Consider the following 19,679-nt stretch of genomic DNA (forward strand, 5'->3'; position numbering starts at 1 on the left):
CTAGGCTAGCGCAGGCAAGGCAGGCACCTTACCTCCAGCGCCACCGCCCGGCCCCACTACTAACTTTTTAAATAAAAGATACACTGACAGTAATAAAATAAATTAACAAAGCAATTTAAATAATCTTGTTTTCCTTCCAACAGCTAGGGTCCTTTTTGGGCATGCAATTTCAGTTCAAAGCCAATCTTTCTCTTCTTTTGGGGCTACAACATGGTAGTGCTCAGGGGTGCTAGGAATTAAACATGGATCAGCCTCATGCAAGCCAAGCACCCTATCTACTGTATATCTCTCTGGCCTCTAAAGAGGTTACTTCCGGCTCTGTGCTCAGAAGTTACTCTTGGCAAGCTCAGGGTACTATATGGGATGTTGGGGATCTAACCTGGTAGGCTGCCTGCAAGGCCTACCTGCTGTGTTATCACTCTGGCCCCTAAAGAGGTTATCTTTAAAGACAGAAGATTCTAGGGTTGGTATTTGTCTTATATGTGGCTGATCAGGTTCGATCTTCAGTATCCCATATGGTATTCTGAGAACCACCAGGAGTGATCCCTGAGTGCAGAGCCAGGAGTATGCCAGTAGTACTTGTGATTCTTAACCCATGATAGATTCCTGCTTTTGCCATTGGTTTTATGGTTTCAAGGAGTGACTCTTTCTTGTAGCAGCTCAGTATGTGGGCGCTGAAATCAACTTTCAAAGATAAAAACACATGCCATGTCATTTCACAAGGGAAACCATGTGTACAGCAAAGCCTTGGGCTAGACTCTGACAGGAAATAGTTTAGTAAGGAAAACAAGGTGAAAAGGAAGGTGCTAGGGCCAGAGCAATAGCACATCAACAGGGCATTTGCCTTGCACGCAGCCAATCTAGGGCGGACCTTGGTTTGATCCCCCAGCATCCCATATGGTCCCCCAAGCCACGAGGGATTTCAGAGTGCAAAGCCAGGAATAACCCCTGAGTGTCACAGGTGTGGCCCAAAAAGCAAAAATAAGAAGAAAAGGAGGGTGCTATTTACAGACTCAAGCCAAGGATTGGGAGTTTCATATCATGAATGGAAACTGGGAATGAAGTAAAGAGAGGAATCTATGCACCTTCGGAAATGAAAGAAGCGGCAGGCCACTGTGGAGTCATCTTGTTCTTGTTCTTTAAACTTCCGGTAACGCTCCAAGCGGCACTCACGACACTTGTGCAGATGAGGGGCCACATTGATGCAAGACCCATCCTGCAAGAAGGGCTCACCAGATTGTTTCAGTTTCTTCACTTTGCTCACATCTTTTAGCACTGACTGGCCAACTGCACAAAAGAGGGTGGAGAACGTTTGGTCAAAAGAGACATAAATGTGATGAAGTAGACAACTCATGCTGGGGATAGATACTAGGCCTGACCTTGATATTCCTCCTTACAATGACTGGGCATGTACTTAACATGTTCGTTTTATCTTTGTAGAAAGGGAGGAGAGGAATGGCAAGGTTTCAAGTGGGAGCTCAGGATTATGAAGCAGTGTAGAAAGTGTGCCATTTATGAGAGAGAAACAACTCTGGGCACAGAAACACCCAGGCAAGCAGAAAGTCACTGCCATTTGTGTAATCTCCCAAGACAGGCCTATTACTAGTTAAGGACTCCTGGGGTTCCAAGGGATACCACTACTAATGAAAATACTTTTTTTCTTTTTTTGGCCACAACCGGCAGTGCTCAGGGGTTACTCCTGGCTGTCTGCTCAGAAATAGCTCCTGGCAGGCACGGGGGACCATATGGGACACCGGGATTCAAATCAACCACCTTAGGTCCTGGATTGGCTGCTTGCAAGGCAAACACCGCTGTGCTATCTCTCTGGGCCCATGAAAATACTTTTACTCTCAGACTTTTTCTCACACATTTGATCTTATATGATCCTATCAGGAGTTAGGACTTTGGGAAGAGAAATGAATTATAAATGTGCATAAGAGGCGCAAACTAAGAGGTGAGATTCTCTTTGCTGCAACAAATCTGAGTAGGAATGGAGACCAGTTCTGAATTACTCCAGAGATAAATTAGAGCAGAAGGGCCAAAGTGAAGTAGAAAAGGATGAAAGAAACCAAGGAAAGTTCCTACCAAAAATAACAGACTGGCAAGGAAGATCAAGGTTTATGCTTTGTGGTGTTAGTATTATACAGGACAGAGATCCCTCTTACAGTGTGGTTTAGATGCATCCTGCCCTGAACCAGAAGGTCTGCTGAGGGTCCTCTACTGGTCCCTGTGGGATATGTAATTCTCTAAGATTATAGAACTTTCCAGCAGAGTGCCTTTACTGCCCCAGAGCAGAGCAGGCAGTCAAAGCCACTGTCAGTGCCAGCCCAAGGATAGCCCCAGCAGGATCACCTTTCAGGGGGGCGGTCCGAGGCCGGCCCTTGGGGGCTTGCTTCCCTTTGCCTTTGCCCAGCAACAGTTCGGCACTACGCTCCCCATTGGGGCCCAGCTTCCCCATCAGGTGCTCTGGAATCCCTTTCAGGCCAGTTTTGGCCTGCAGCTGTTCCTCAGAGTCGCTCATATCTGACAGGTCACTGTTGGTACTGGAGTCCGAGTCCTGCCTACAAGCCAAGCTTCGCTCATCCAGTGAGAACCTTTTCACAGCTTCAAAAGGAGCTTTGTTTTCCTGTGAAAAATCTGCCGGGGAGGACAGAAAGCTGCCTGAGTGCCTGCCAAAGACATTACTGAAGGTTTTGAGGAGAGGATTGTCCTGTTGCCCAGGAGCCACAGTTGGCCTCTCCTCTGTGGGGCTGGAGGAAAGAGTTGGCATTTCAATGGGTTGGGTGAGGCTACTGGTGGGTGAGCTGGAGCGGCCATTCCCCATAGCAGAGAGGCTCGAACCACTAGTGCTCAGAGCTGAGCCCAGAACACCAGAAACCAGCTTGGAGGAGTCGGTTGTGATGAAGAGAGATTTCTTCTTTGCTAAAGATGCCGAATCTGCAGAGGTGTGAGACTCGGGCCAGCTGGGTGCTGCCTTGGAGGTGACTGTGGTAGCTGAGGAGCTACCGGATGCCTGAGATGCAAAGCTGCTGAAAGGGCTGTGTTCAACTTTTTCCACGAATGCCAGGAAAGGGTTAGAGGGCTCTTCTCGGGATAGTTTCGGGGGTTGTAAAAATAGATTCTCATGACTCTCTGGGGTGCGGGCATTTAGGAGGCTCCGGGGAAAGGCTGGTGTGAGGGTGGGCATAGATTCGGCAGGCACTTTCCGGTCCCCAGAGCTGCCAGCCTTAGAGCCTAATTTAGTGTCTGCTCCAAGAGTGGACCTGCCTTTACAGAGGCTCTCAAGGCTTTGTTTGAATGAGTCTCGACTGGAGGAGTCATCAATCAAACTCTCAGAAACGGTAGAGAAGTAGTTACTGGTAGGTAACGTTTGGGACATGCACTGAAAAAACAAGTTTTTGGAGAGATCAGAATCTTTCTGAGACTCTGGTGCCGAACTACAGCCGAAGGAGAAGCCCAATGTTTTGTTCTCCGTGGCTAGGACCCCATTGGACGAGCTCCTTCCGCTTCCAAAGGTCAAAGGTTGTGATGAACTTGAGAGAGATGCTCCAAATCCAGAAGAGGCCAGAATAGAACTTCTTGAGCTCTGAAAATAAGAGAGCCTATGTTAGTGGTGCTGGCTTCTCTCAGGAGAACCTCCTGATCATTTCTAAACATCCTTCTAAGATAAAACTGTCCTTTCCTACAGTTCCATGAAAACTGCTTTTACAACTATTATCAGGGAAGAAAACACAAAGAACATACAAGGTATCTTTCTCAAGATGAGCTAGACATGGGGCCGGTGAGGTGGCGCTAGAGGATAGGTGTCTGCCTTGCAAGCGCTAGCCAAGAAAGGACCACGGTTCGATCCCCCGGCATCCCATATGGTCCCCCAAGCCAGGGGCAACTTCTGAGCGCTTAGCTAGGAGTGACCTCTGAGCATCAAACAGGTGTGGCCCAAAGAAACAAAAACAAAAAAAAAGATGAGCTACACATGAATTGTTATTGCTCCTGCCTCTCCACTGCCACTGATGTGTAGATGACACTGGACTAGGAGGCCATGTAAGCTTCTAAGTATCAATTTGGAAATACATGGATAATCAGGAAATTGAAAGAAAAAAAAAAAAGGTTCCTGGACAGAATTAATATTTCCTTGAAATATAATCAGAGATCCTATAATACTATCTACCTCAATGACTTTAGGGGGATTATTGTAAACAAATTTATTTTGTTTGTGGGTCACACCCTGACTTTGTTGCTCAGGGCCAAATGCAGTGTTAGGCTTTAAATTGGGCCTCCTACATGGAAATTACCGTATTTTCCTGGCATATAAGACAACTTTTGAAACAAAAAAAGTATTACCGTATTTTTCTGGCATATAAGACAACTTTTGAAACAAAAAAAGTCAACTGAAAATCAGGGGTCTTCTTATACGCCGAGTATATCCCGAAAAATGTTTCAATATGCCGCTAAACGAAAATTGTCTGAATATTGCCACAAAACGAATTTTTCAACTTGATCCTGCACCAATCACTGCAAGGCTGCTCAGATCGCCTCTCTAACTCAGCCAATCCAAGCAGGTTTATGATGCATGCAAATTAGACAATGTTCTGGACCTCAATCTACACTGTAAAAAGCCTGCTCAGATTGGCCGGAGTCAGAGAGGAAGTCTATTACAGTATAACCTTTGCTTGTTGTGACTGGCTCACTGTGGTACATATAGTTGCAGCACAGGAAGGTTCTGTCTGATACAGCAAATACAGACCTAAACCTATGTTTTTAACTGCAAAATTAGGGGGTCGTCTTATACGCTGGCAAATACAGTATGTACTCAGTCCATTGAATTATCTTTTTTTTTTTTTTGGTTTTTGGGTCACACTCGGGGGTGCTCAGGGGTTACTCCTGGCTGTCTGCTCAGAAACAGCTCCTGGCAGGCACAGGGGACCATATGGGACACCGGGATTCGAACCAACCACCCCAACCACCTTTGGTCCTGGATTGGCTGCTTGCAAGGCAAACATCGCTGTGCTATCTCTCCGGGCCCTGAATTATCTTTTTGGCATCATTATTGTACATTTTATTTTATCATTTTTATTTTTGGGGTCACACCTGATAGTGCTCAGGGCTTACTCCTGGGTCTGCACAGAGGGATCACTCCTAGAGGTATGCAGGACCATATGGGGTGTAAGCAAGTGGCCTATTCGCTGTACTATCTCTGGTCCATATTACACATTTAAAATAATTAAAATAGGACAGATAGGCCAAGTTGAAAGCATGGGTTTAATCCGGAGTAATACATGATGCCCTGTACACTGCCTGGATGAGCCCAGAGTATTAACTAAATATAAGTTTTGTTCTTTTACCATAATTGAAAAAAAAATCTAGATAAAAAAGCTGTTGCCAAAAAGAGGGGAAAGGGCTGAAGTAATAGCACAGTGGTAAGCTGACCCAGGTTCAATCCTCAGCATATGATCCCCCCAAGCCTGCCAGGAGTAGTTTTTTCTGAATGTAGAGCCAGGAGTAACTCTTGAGCGCTGCCAGGTGTGGCCCAAAACCTCAAACCAAAAAAAAAAGAAAATACAAGGTTTAAGGTGCTTGCTCTGCATGTAGCAGACCCAAGTTTGACTCCAGCCCCACATAGTCCAAGCTCTATTTGTGGAACCGTGAGTACAGAACTGAACGAAGTCCCAGACATATAGGGAATGTACAAACCCATGCACAAAAAGATAATCATCAAACTCGCAAGAGGTATGAACTTAGAACATTCTTTCAGGGAGACATAAAAAATGAGAACTGGGGCCAGAGTGATAACACAGTGTTAGGGCATTTGCCTTGCACTTCGCCAACCCAGGATGAACCACTCCCGGCATCACATATGGTCCCGAGCCTGCAAGGAGCATAGAGCGCAGAGCCACGAGTAACTTCTGAATGCTGCCAGGTGTGCCCCCCCCAAAAGAAAACAAAAACAAAAACAAAAAAGAAATGAGAACTGAGAACCAGAGTGATAATACAGTGGGTTGGGTGCTTGCAAGTTAAAGGCAGCTGATCTGGGTTCAATCCTCAGCATCCCATATAGTCCCCTGAGCACTGCCCGGAGTGTTTCCTGAGTGCAGAATCAGGAGTAATCCCTGAACATCACTGGGTGTGGCTCAAAAACATATCAAAACAAATGAGAACCAGACAGATCACTTACAGCTCGCCTTCAGCTGACATTTGCTTTAGAGAATGCTTTGTGGCATTTAAAAAACCAAAACTTTAAAGTGCATTATCCTTCTTCTTTTCCCTTCCCATTAACCACCCCCCACTGACAAACTTGTGTGTATGGGGGGGGGGGAAGCAAACAGTGACATAGCTCTGAGGTTCTACTGTTGTCTCTAGCAGGATTTGGCCAGCAGCCTCAACACCTGCATGACTGTAGGGAGCCAGCACCTGTGCAGCTCAAGTTTCTCTCCTCAAGTTTCCCTTAAAAAAAATAACACACTCATGAATGGAAAATAATTTGGTCTTTTATTTTCCTCCAAATGATTAAATTCCAAATAACTTTTTATAATAAAGTGATGACAAGTCGATTTCAAGTCTATTTTCAGGGTTATGTCCCTATTTTAGATTTAACATCATGATGGAAAAATCCATTTCTATACTTTTAAGTCAAATCCCTGGAGAATACCTTAGCAGACACATTTGCAAAATGATGAAAGTTAACAGATTTTTTTACCCCTACCTGTTTAGAAAATGTCCTGAATCCCATTTTATCTACTCAGTTCTGCTATACTACCATTATCTGTCTTCAGTGGCTCTCCTTAGAGCCTGTGAAACGTTTTTTTTTTGTAATCACTTTATCTCTATACTACCTTTGACACTGAGCTAATTTTAATTAATCTGAGCAGTGATGACTTTACGTGGAAATCTACGTAAGATACTCCCAAAGCTCTCGTGAGAATGCTGGTTCAATTGATGGGCCAAATCATGGTGGAGAAAAATTTGCATTTATATCTTTCTTCTCTTCTGTATAGACATTTCACCCATTTCCCTCTCCTATCCCTGCACACTTGAGATTAACAGGGTGCATTTGCTAACAAGTCAGAACAAAATGTTTGACATTTATCTGGCATTATTATAACTAAAATGAATTCATTTTTAGGGTGTGAGCTTCTTCAAATAGGGATTTTAATTCTTATTTCACAATATACAGTACTTAACACACAGTAATTTCCTATATACAATACAAAAAAAGGGGTTGGAGAGATAGCATGGAGGTAGGGCATTTGCCTTCCATGCAGAATAACAGTGGTTAAAATCCCGGCATCCCCTATGGTCCCCCAAGCCTGCCAGGAGCGATTTCTGAGCGTAGAACCAGGAGTAACCCCTGAGCACCGCTGGATGAGACCCAAAAAACAAAAAAAAAAATTTTTTTAATGAAACATCATGGACATTTGACATTGGTGGGTAGGCCACACCCAAAATAAATTTGTCAATGGGACCAGAGAGATAGTACAGGAGGAAAGGCATCTGCCTTCCAGGTAGCTCTGAACCATTGAACCTTGGTTCAATCCTCAGAACTACATATGATCTCCTGAGCACTGCCAAGGTTCACTCACTAAATAGAGCCAGCAATAGCCCCTCAGTACCACCAGGTATGGCCCCAAAATAAGTAACAACAAAACCCAACAAACTCAAACACACATATACAAACCAACCAAAAAAAAACCACCAAAAAAACCCCAAACCCCCCCCATAAAAACACATGCATGTATGCACACAGAAACACACACACACACACACACACACACACACACACATGGAGAGACACAGATAATACAAAGAATCCTAGTCAGTTTAAAAAAATGATCATAAATTATACTTTGATAATCAAACATAAGAGTTGTAGAGCTGGGGCCAGATAGTATAGTAGGAAGGGCATTTTGCCTTGCATGTGGTCGACCCTGGTTCAATCCTTGGTGCCCCATATGGTCGCCCAGCACACCAGGAGTGATTTCTGAGCGCAGAGCCTGGAGTGACCTCTCAGTACTGCCGATATGGCACAAAAACAACCAACCAAAAAGAGCTAAGGCCACAGAGACTGTTCAAACTCCAGCATTGCGGGTTCCCCTGAGCACTATCAGGAATGACCCCCAAGCAAAGAATAGGAGTAGTGCCAGAGAATCCTGGGTGTGGACTCTCCCCAGAAAACACACACAGGCACATAATAAATCAAAGACCTATAAAAGACAGGTTTTAATATTGTTTTAAAGTTGAATTCAAAGTAACTTAATGTTTGTTTTTTGGTCTTTTGTTTTTTGTTTTGAAACCACATAATATATTCTCTACTCAATGCCCAAAGGTCACTTTCAGCAGTGAAGGGGTTGAACCCAGACATCTTGCATGCAAAGCATATGCTAAGCCCTTTAAACTGTTACTCCAGCCCATCAAATGTCCCATTATATGCAGACATGTCAAATAAAGAACATTATAAACTTGATACTACTGTGACTGATCCTATCATCTTTTCCAGGTCAAACTTTTATGGCCAAATCAAATAATGGAAAGAAGCCCAGCATCAAGGAAAATATCACAGAAAATGATAAACCAGGGCTGGAGAGATAACATGAAGGTGGGACATTTGCCTTGCATGCAGAGGGACAGGTGATTCGAATCCTGGCATCCCATGTGGTCCCGAGCCTGCCAGGAGCTCAGGGGTGTGACCCAAAAATCCAAAACCAAAAAAAAAACAAAAAAACAAAAAAAAAAACAAAAACAAACAAACAAACAAAGAAAATGATAAACTGAAAACAGGAGTTGGTGATAGTAGCCTTCATAACAGTAATTCACTAATCTTGCTATCGTAGGTCTACTGGAGGATCAACCACAGGTGAACAAAGTATAAACGAATTAAGAATATTCCATGCCAAATCTATTAATATCTTATTTTACAATCAGTTTTTGGTTAGCTCAATTGTTCAGGAGACTTTTTTTTTTTTGGCTATACCTGGCAGTACTCAGGGCTTACTCTTGGCAGTGCTCAGGGGATCATATGGGTTGCCAGGGATTGAACCCAGATCAGCAGTGTGTAAGGCAAGTGCCCTACCTGCTGTACTGTTGCTCCAGCCACATTTTATAACTGATAAGTTATAATGAATAGTAAAGGACCCAACAAGTACAATTTTGGTACATCTCAGAAATTTTCCTTCCGTGTGGCACTTAGGATGCTTTTTTAACAGGCATCAAAGAAACAGCAGAGTGGGGGCCAGAGAGATAGCATAGAGGTAAGGTATTTGCCTTGCATGCAAAAGGATGGTGGTTTAAATCCCGACATCCCATATTCCCGAGCCTGCCGGGAGCGATTTCTGAGCATTGAGCCAGGAATAACCCCTGAGCACTGCCGGGTGTGACCCAAAAACCAAAAAAAAAAAAAAAAAAAAAGAAGAAGAAGAAGAAGAAATAGTAGAGTGAAAGAATGAACCCAAATTCTGCGAATATGCCCAGAAAAAGACTCACCTCTCCTGGAGTCTGCGACCAGCTGCCTTTCTGTTTTTCCGGCCCAGTCCCTGCTGCAAGGCCAGTGTCTGAGATCCTCACCGTGGTTGGGGTAGAGCAGGCTGTAGTGACCACAGCTGCTGAAGTCACCATGCCCTGGCCAACTTGTTCCAGTGTTTTTCCTGCCTCTTTGTTTTCGGCTCCACCCACCTCTGGGGCCAAAGGTGTCTGACCTGTGGCTGTAGAATATGGAGTGAAAGGTACAGGTGTGTCCCCACCTACAGGCTCATCCTGCACAACCAGAGTCCTGCCATTTTCTTTGGTGTAAGTGGCAAAGCGAATGTTGCGGTTAATCTGGGTGACAAATGTAGTTGGTGGCTGCTTGGCTCTCTGATCCAGCCCTGGCTCTCCACTGGCATTCCCTCCTTTCCAGGGCCCTCGGCTCGCCTCTCCTCCATCGCTCCCATTACTGTCTACTTCACCCCTGTCTCCTTTTAATTTCTTTGATGCAGGGTCACACCCAGAGTCCGAAGCATTTTTCCTCCTTCGGCCATCTTTCCCCTCTATGCTCTCTCTCTTCTTCTTTCCTTTGGAAGATTTTACTGCTTTTAACGTACCCCCCTACAAAACAAAATTCAAAAAAGGTTTATTACATGGGACCTTCCATCCTGTGAAAACCATACACCATTAGCTCTTTCCCATCTCTAGAAACCGACGATCAAAGTGGGCACAGATTGCAAAATTCCAATGCCAGCTCAAAGACATTCCCTTTCTCAAACAGCTCCAATATTCTGTGACTCAATTTACACACACATATGCAAGATTACAGGAACTATAACACACTTAGCAAACTTTCTCTTAAAATCCTCTATAAAAACTGAAATTTTTGAGGGTTCTAAAAATTTGTAGCATTGTTTACAAAATGGATCTAGGCTAGGTTGAGAGCTCATCTGTGCCTTGATTAAAACAAAACAAACAAAAAACCAAAAAATTGCTTTTTTTAATCTTTATCTCATTTATCCAGAAGTTACTAAAAACTGGTGACGGCCGACATGTGTGAATGTAACCGAAGGAAAATAAATGAATTCAACAGAGACAAAATTAGATTGCTCCTCTGAACTCTATTAAAGATGCAAATAATTTCCAGATCTGATTTCAAATAAATAAATAGGGTCGGAGAGTGGTAGGGCGTTTGCCTTGCACGCGCTGACCAGGACGAACCCGGGATAGATTCCCAGCATCCCTTCGGGTCCCCTGATCCTGCCAGGAACAATTTCTGAGCGCAGAGCCAGGAGTAACCTAACCCCTGAGCACTGCTGTAAGAGGCCCCAAAACAAACAAAAACAAACAAAAAGCAAAGAACAAAAATCAAATAAATAAAATAGACAAGAATCCATAGATCAAAAAGCAAAAATTTGTCCAGCTATCACTCATGAAATTTTGTTTGTTCCTTATTTGCAACCAGACAATACTAACAAATACCACATTAAAAGGAGAATTTGCTCTGTCTCTGAATGCTGAAAGGAAGGCAGGCAGGAGCCTCACAACATAATTACATTTTTGTCAAGCAATTTTTGTGCAGTAAAGACATATCTGGAACATTCTTAGAATGGTACCCCATTGGGGGCTGGAGAGATAGCATGGAGGTAAGGTGTTTGTCTTTCATGCAGAAGGACGGTGGTTCGAATCCCAGCATCCCATATGGTCCTCTGTGCCTGCCAGGGGCGATTTCTGAGCATAGAGCCAGGAGTAACCCCTGAGCGCTGCCAGGTGTGACCCAAAAAAAAAAAAAAAAAAAAAAAAAAAAGAATGGTACCCCATCATGAAACAGGTCTTTTAGCTTTAGTCAGATAATTTTCAGATAATTTTATTCAAGTAGCATGTGTTGAAATGGCATAAAATGGGTGGTACTTATTTAGCAATTAATAGTTACTAACTCAATCTATTTTTACTTTCCTTGAATATTAATATTGTTTGCATATATCTATCTTTGCTTATAGTCATTAGGACTATAATGAAAAGATTTCAAGTTCTTTTTTCTTGCATTTCTGTATCTCCAGCCTCCATTTCTATCTTTTCCTCTTTAAATTCCATTTTTCTGGGCTCGGAGAGATAGCACAGCGGTGTTTGCCCTGCAAGCAGCCGATCCAGGACCAAAGGTGGTTGGTTCGAATCCCGGTGTCCCATGTGGTCCCCCGTGCCTGCCAGGAGGTATTTCTGAGCAGACAGCCAGGAGTAACCCCTGAGCACCGCCGGGTGTGGCCCAAAAAAACAAACAAAAAAAAAAATTCATTTTTCTTAACCAATGTTAAAATTTATTTCTCTCCCAACCCCATAAATTTGGCAATATTCATCTCTTCCTCAATCTTTCATTCAATTGCAGTTTCCATATGTTAAGAATTTTTAATCTGATCCACTTTTTAATCATTCTTATTCTTTCTTCAACTTTGATGATCATCCAGATTTCTGTGTTGTAGATCAAACGAGTACTATCAGTGAAATCTTTCTTGTTTACTAATTACAGACAAAATCTGAATCTCTAAGGCATGTTACTGTAAAACTTAGCAAATACGGGGCCAGAGAGATAGCATGGAGGTAAGGCGTTTGCCTATCATGCATAAGGTCATGGGTTCGAATCCCGGCGTCCCATATGGTGCCCCATGCCTGCAAGGGGCAATTTCTGAGCTTGGAGCCAGGAGTAACCCCTGAGCACTGCCGGGTGTGACCCCCCCCCAAAAAAAAAAAAAACCCCACCAAAAAAAAAAAAAAAACTTAGCAAATACTTCACAGTTATGACGATGTTAGATCACTGCAAAGCTAAAAGGAGAAGAACCAACAACTGCTGCTACAAATCAGATCTGTACTTGAACTATTCTAGTCAACTTGGTAGCGCTGGACTCCTAGCAATCTCCCTGAACAACTTCTATGTTCTCCACGAATACGTCAGGTGAGTAGGCAGTACTGTCTCGTTAATTAAGTGGTACCTGGCATGGAACATGTGAATGAATGAAATAAGGGAATAAGGGCCGGGCGGTGGCGCAAGAGGTAAGGTGCCTGCCTTGCCTGCGCTAGCCTTGGACGGACCACAGTTCGATCCCCCGGCGTCCCATATGGTCCCCCAAGCCAGGAGCAACTTCTGAGCGCATAGCCAGGAGTAACCCCTGAGCGTTACCAGGTGTGGCCCAAAAAACAAAAAAAAAAAAAAAAAAAAAAAAAAAAAAAAGAAAGAAATAAGGGAATAAAAGGAGTCTAATAAGGGAATATAAAGGAGTCTATTCCAAGTAACAAATATTCTCAGCACTGTAAACACAAGATACCTTCTTTGAGGTAATATGATACATCATGAAGACATGTTAAATTTAACCAAGACTCTTCTTTCCAGATCTTGCTTTATCAAATCAAGAGCAACAGGATAAAGAATATGGAGGACTACGTGCTCAGCTAGAGTGACCAAGGAGCTATATTACAGAGGTGGTAAGAGACTATGAGGAAGACATGGACAGTGAGCGGTCTGAGCTGATGCCCCTATTAAAAATCCTTGGCTGGTTCAGTGTCAATTAAGAATGTACCTTTTGAAAGGCGAAGATAATTGAAAATGAACCAAGAGTTGGCTCGGCTCAAATAATTTTGGAGTTATGTGGATCAGCTAAGCACTGATCAAGTTGGATTCCTCCTGGGAAAGGGAATTTCAAATTCCCCTATAGCTCATCACTTAATGGAAAGAAAGTGAGTGTGTTTACAGTTTTCTCAGATTAGATTTTTTTCTTTAGACTATTCCCCTTAACTAGACAAGACAGTGGCAAATGAAAAACTGTGCATTCTCATATGTAGAAACTTTAAGAGCATTCGTGTAAGCAATCTACATAAGATAATGAACTTCAGGAGTCTCTTCAGAGATTTAGTACGATACTGTACCTCATTCTGAGGGGCTGAATTATCCATTAGCATCACGTGGATCAGTCTGGGATCTACGGACTTGATCTCACCACTCTACAGTAACAAAGAAAATAAAGGAGAAAAAAACGTAAGTATTTTTCTAATAAATGCGGTTATCTTTGCTTCCACACTCCTAGTAGAACAAAATCTCCCACAGAGCTGGAATTGCTACAATCTTATTATTATCATAACAATAGCTGCAACAAGGTCTGGAATATGGCAAACAACTTAGACTTATCTTTTAATTTTAATTTTGGAGGGCCATATCCAGTGTTCATGGTTCCTGGTGGTGCTAAGGGAATCTTATATGGTACCTGGGATTCGAACTGAGGTTGGTGGGATGCAAGCTTGGCTCATACATTACTTCCTATATTATATATGCAGGCCCTATTTATTTACCTTTAAACTATTTTGACACCATTTCCAGTGGCAGGAGGGTCTGGGGGGACCAGAGTGATAACACAGACCAGGTTCAACCTCCAGCATCCCAGCTGGTTCTTAAAGTAACACAAAGAGTGAACCGATTGCAGCACAAGAAGTAAATTCTGAGCATGGCTTGGTGTGATACCCTCCCAATCGAACCAAATCAAACCAAAACAAACAAACAAAAATAATCCAAGGCCCGGACCGAAACAATAGTACAGCAGGTAGGGCACTTGCCTTGCATATAGCTGACCTGGTTTAGATCCCAGCACCCAATATGGTCCTCCGAGCCCTCCAGGAGTGATCCCTGAACAGAGCCATAGTAAACCAGGTATAAGCCCTGAGCACAGCTGGGTGTGCCCCATCTCCCCACAAAACATAAAAAACCAAAAAAAAAAAAAAAAAAAAACCAAAAAAATAACCCCACCACCACCAAAAACCCAAAAAACTCCACTGACCACAAATAAAACTTAAAGAAAAGTGTTTTGAGGGTTTTATGTGAATATTAAGATTTATCTTTTTTTCTGAAGAGGAAGCATTCCCAGTGGTGCTCAAGGTATGGTATGGAACCAGGGCTCCTGCAACTACAAAGCACGAACTCCAGTTATTTGAGCTATCTTCCTGGTCTACAAAGTATCAGGTTTAACATACATGTGCTTTGATGTTATAATTATAAGCCTAGGATTTTATGCCAATAACTAAATTTGCAATAGTTTACAATGATGATACATGTATGGCCAAGGAAATTCATTGCAATATAATCTGTATTAGTGAAATTATTACAATGATGTAGGCCAGAGAGATAGAATGGGGATTAATTAAGGTGCTAAATTGCATGTAAATATGCTAGTTTGATATCTGGCATTCCATAAAAGTCTCCTGAGCATTACCAGGAGTAACCTCCTGAGCAGAGCCAAGAGTAGCCACTGAACATTGCCAGGTGTAGCCCTATTCCCCAAAATTAAAATAAGATTTATCATTTTAGATTCAGTTATAATACACATTTAGAAGAATAGTATGCATCTTTTGAAAGGATATGGCAAGTTTACATTATCTATACAAAAAGATGCCAATAATTTATAATTAAGACTGAATAATAAAACTACATGCATATGATGCCATTTTAAATAAAGTATGATTTGTGGGGCCGGAGAGATAGCATGGAGGTAAGGTGTTTGCCTTGCATGCAGAAGTGGTTCGAATCCTGGCATCCCATATGGTCCCCTGAGCCTGCCAGGAGCTATTTCTGAGCCTAGAACCCGGAGTAACCCCTGAGCGCTGCCGGGTATGACCCATAAACCAAAAAAAAAAAAAAAAGTATGATTTGTAAAATTATTGTATACTTAATACATAAACATACACGTAGAAGATAATAGACATGAAATACACGCTAGCATAGTTAACACTGGAGGGAATGATAACTGTCGCAGGGGTCCTCAAACTTTTTAAACAGGGGACCAGTTCACTATCCTTCAGACTGTTGGAGGGTCAGATTATAGTAAAAACAAAAATTATGAACAAATTTCTGTTTTTTTGTTTTTTTTTTTTTGCAGGGGCCACACCCAGCATTGCTCAGGGGTTACTCCTGGCTGTCTGCTCAGAAATAGCTCCTGGCAGGCACGGGGGACCATATGGGACACTGGGATTCGAACCAACCACCTTAGGTCCTGGATCGGCTGCTTGCAAGGCAAACGCCTCTGTGTTATCTCTCCGGGCCCATGAACAAATTTCTATGCACACTGCATATATCTTATTTAGAAGTGAAGAAACAAAATGGGAATAAATACAATATGTGGCCCGCGGGCCGTAGTTTGAGGACCATTGGTAAAGGAAAAGATGGTCTATATTATCTAGTTTACATTTATGCTATACTATTTGAAACTTTTAGATGAAAATTAATAGTTTTGGGGGCTTTATGAAGGGGGAGGGCTATCAGTCTATTGATACTAATATCATGAAGTTCAGTTAACTTTTTTTAAGGGGGTCCACACCCAGTGACACTCAGGAGTTACTCCTGGCTATGCGCTCAGAAATTGTTCCTGGCTTGGGGGACCATATGGGATGCTGGGGGATTGAATCAGGGTCCATCCTAGGATAGCACTGGCAAGGCAGACGCCTTACCACTAGCACCACCGCTCCAGCCCTTCAGTTAACTTTTATTTCATGATCCACCCAGATAGATTAGTGGGGTTCTTTTTTGTTTGTTTTGGTTTTTGGTTTTTGGGTCATACCTGGCAGCGCTCAGGGGTTACTCCTGGCTCAATGCTCAGAAATCGCTCCTGGCAGGCTTAGGGGACCATATGGGATGCCGGGATTCGAACCACTGACCTTCTGCATGCAAGGCAAACACCTTATCTCCATGCTATCTCTCCGACCCCGTTTTTGTTTTTAACTCAAAACATAGAACTGAGAGAGAGTGTTCATTGGATAAGACACTTGCCTTGCACATAGCTGACTCAGATTCCATCCCCAGTAGCACATCTGGGACCCCCCCCCAAGCCTGAAAGGATTAAGTCCTAAGCATCACAGATGTGGCCAAAAAGAAAAAAACAAAAACAAATATACAAACACCTCAAAACATGAGTAAGTAACAAGTGCATTCCATGACTGTTAAGAATGAGTCTGATATAATTTCAAGACATTATAGGTAGCTATTTCCCTCCAAATATACCATTTTTGTTTTCCATTATTGATCTTTTAATTAATTTTACTTAGTTTTTTTTTTTTTTTTTTTGGTTTTTGGGCCACACCCGGCGATGCTCAGGGGTTATTCCTGGCTGTCTGCTCAGAAATAGCTCCCGGCAGGCACGAGGGACCATATGGGACACCGGGATTCGAACCAACCACCTTTGGTCCTGGATCGGCTGCTTGCAAGGCAAACGCCACTGTGCTATCTCTCCGGGCCCAATTTTACTTAGTTTTATTTTTGTTTTTTTGGCCACACCTAGTGATGCTCAGTGATTACTTCCAGCTCTGCATTTAGGAAACACTCCTGGCAGTGCCTGGGGAACTCTCTGGGATGCCAGAGATCGAATCCAGGTCAGCAGAGTGCAAGGGAAGCGCATTACCTGCTGTACTCTCTCTTCAGACCCTAAAACTAAGTCTCATGACTATAGTAATATAGTATACCAATAAATTACATATTGTTTTAGAAATTGCAAAATATGAGGCCAGAGCGATAGCATAGCGGTAGGGCAATTGCCTTGCATATGGCAGATCCAGGACCAACCTTGGTTCGATCCCCAGTGTCCTATATGGTACCCTGAGCCAGCAGTGATTTCTGAGCGCATAGCCAGGAGTAACCCCTGAGCATCACCAGGTGTGGCCCAAAAGGCAAAAAAAAAAAAAAAAAAAAACGAAAACCAAAAAAAAAAAAACCCACAACAAGAAATTGCAAAATATTTTGTTTCTAAAACTGTTCAGTGAAATTAGTGCACATAAATGTCTAATTAACCCTGACAGATGACAACATTGAGATCTAATCCTAATGCCCTGAACAATGATGGGTAGGTCCCCTCCTTTTTTTTTTTTTTTTTTTTTTTTTTGGTTTTTGGGTCATACCCGGTGGCGCTCAGGGGTTACTCCTGGCTCTGTGCTCAGAAATCGCCCCTGGCAGGCTATGGGATGTATGGGATGCCGGGATTCGAACCGCCATCTGTCTGTGTTGGTTGTGTGCAAGGCAACCAACCGCCTTACCAATGCGCTATTGCTCCATCCCCAACAATGCTTGGTAGGTCCCCTTCTTAAAAAAGTAAGTTGAAGGGGGTTGAAATGATAACACAGTTGATAGGGCATTTGCCTTGCAAGTGAACAAGTAGGGTTCAATTCCCAGCGTTCCATACAGTCCACTGAGCACTGCCAGGAATGACCCCTGAGCACAGAGCCAGCAGTAACCTGAAAACTGCTGGGTGTGGCCCCAAAACTAAGTAAAACAAGCAAACAAAAAATGTTGAGGGGCTGAAGTAACCTGTGAACACAGCCAGGTATGACCCCAAAACAAAGAGATAGTACAGGAGATCAAGTGCTTGCCTTGAATGAGGCTGATCCACTTCAATACCTGGCACTACATATTTCCCTAAAAGCTACTAGTAGTGACTGTTAAGTGAAGCCAGGAGCACTGAGGTATTCCCCCACAACATCTCTCATCTCCCAGAGGAGTGGAGAGAAAACTCAATGGATTAAGCATATGCTTTGGATTAGGCAGGTTGGATCTGGTCCTTGGTACCATGTGGTTTCCCAAATACCACACAAAAAAGTTAACTGCTAATGAAATTGTTTGAAAAACTGGAGATCATGCTTTGCATGTGGGGTTCTCAAGGAGTAGCTCTGAGCACCAGCAGATGTATCCCATGAACAGAAATAAAAAAGGGGAGGAACAGAGCAATAGCACAGCAATAGGGCGTTTGCCTTGCACGTGGCCGATGCAGGATATGCAGGATAGACCTTGGTTTGATCCCCGGCGTCCCGTATGGTCCCTCAAGCCAAGAGCGATTCCTGAGCACATTGCCAGAATTAATTCCTGAGCGTCACAGGGTGTGGCCCAAAAAACAAAACAAAACAAAGAAACAAAAAAGGATAAGCAATTTTGGAGGGTCATACCCAGTGTGTGAACTGGGGGACCATACAGGGTGCCAGAATTCAAACCTCAGTAGCCCGGATGCAAAGCAAACACTCTATCTGCTGTACTATTGCTCTGGCCCTGATAATTTTTCTAAGGTCATATAGTATTAAATGAAAGGAACCCAACTCTTAAGGGAAAAAATGCCCATTTTCTCTGCAACGACCCTGTCAGGGGATGGCTAGACTTAAACAAAATGACAGAAAGCATACCTCAGTGATAGACACCTCCATAAGACGGGTGATGGAGTCCTGACGGCTCACAACACCACAGATCCAACTTTCTTCCCTCTCAGGCTGGTACACTTTGACTCTGTGACCTTGCACACTGTAGGGACCTAAGGAGAGATCAAACAGTATGGCTTAATTTCAATTAAACTGTATTTCGTGGGGCTGGAGAGATAGCACAGTGGTAGGGCGTTTGTCTTGCATGCAGAAGGATGGTGGTTTGAATTTCGGCATCCCATATGGTCCCCCAAGCCTGCCGGGGGCAATTTCTGAGCATACAGCCAGGAGTAGTCCTTGAGTGCTGCTGGGTGTGACCCCCCCCCCCAAAAAAAAGATAGATAAATAAATACACTGTATTTTGTGACCTTCTAAAAAAAGAAAAACTGTATCATATAAATGTTGGCACTTTCAGTCCTCCTAAATGTAAAACTAAAATATTGGCCATTTTAGATTTACCATACTTAATAATGTCAAATTCACCCAGTGACCTCTATAAATTCTATCTAAAGAATCCTTATACTTTCCAGGCTACTGATTTAACTTTGTTTCAATGTTCAGTTCTAGAAGTTGTACAGAGAAAAGAGAGAATATCATGACTCAAAAAAAAAAAAAAAAAAAAGGACTATCATGACTCATTATATATTGTATGATAAAAAAGGTACTCTTATCTGACATAAGGAAGTTGAATGTGCCACTATGTTAGTGACCATGGAAATGCTATGTAATCATTTTCACTCTATTTTTTCTTTTGGTTTTTGGGTCACACCTGGCAGCACTCAGGGGTTACTCCTGGCTCCATGCTCAGAAATTGCTCCTGGCAGGCTCGGGGACCATATGGGATGCCGGGATTTGAACCAATGACCTTCTACATGGAAGGCAAACGCCTTACCTCCATGCTATCTCTCCAGCCCCTACACTCTATTTTTTTTTTTTTTTGGTTTTTTTTGGGTCACACCCGGCGGTGCTCAGGGGTTACTCCTGGCTGTCTGCTCAGAAATAACTCCTGGCAGGCACGGGGGAAC

The 19,679-nt window shown here is 43.1% G+C and overlaps 1 protein-coding gene across 1 annotated transcript in view; it reads right to left on the minus strand.

The window, feature by feature from the left end:
- The window catches only part of KDM3B (lysine demethylase 3B), a 92,291-nt gene that overhangs the window by 37,925 nt on the left and 34,687 nt on the right, over nucleotides 1-19,679 (minus strand). The window contains exons 5-9 of the mRNA XM_049785986.1: nucleotides 18,643-18,767; nucleotides 13,369-13,443; nucleotides 9,475-10,074; nucleotides 2,353-3,586; nucleotides 1,086-1,287 (exon numbers count right to left, since the gene is read on the minus strand). Of these exons, the coding sequence (XP_049641943.1) occupies nucleotides 1,086-1,287; nucleotides 2,353-3,586; nucleotides 9,475-10,074; nucleotides 13,369-13,443; nucleotides 18,643-18,767 (2,236 nt within the window). The remainder of the gene's footprint in view (nucleotides 1-1,085; nucleotides 1,288-2,352; nucleotides 3,587-9,474; nucleotides 10,075-13,368; nucleotides 13,444-18,642; nucleotides 18,768-19,679) is intronic.

This window comes from Suncus etruscus, chromosome 14, assembly GCF_024139225.1.
Source record: "Suncus etruscus isolate mSunEtr1 chromosome 14, mSunEtr1.pri.cur, whole genome shotgun sequence".
Taxonomy (NCBI): domain Eukaryota; kingdom Metazoa; phylum Chordata; class Mammalia; order Eulipotyphla; family Soricidae; genus Suncus; species Suncus etruscus.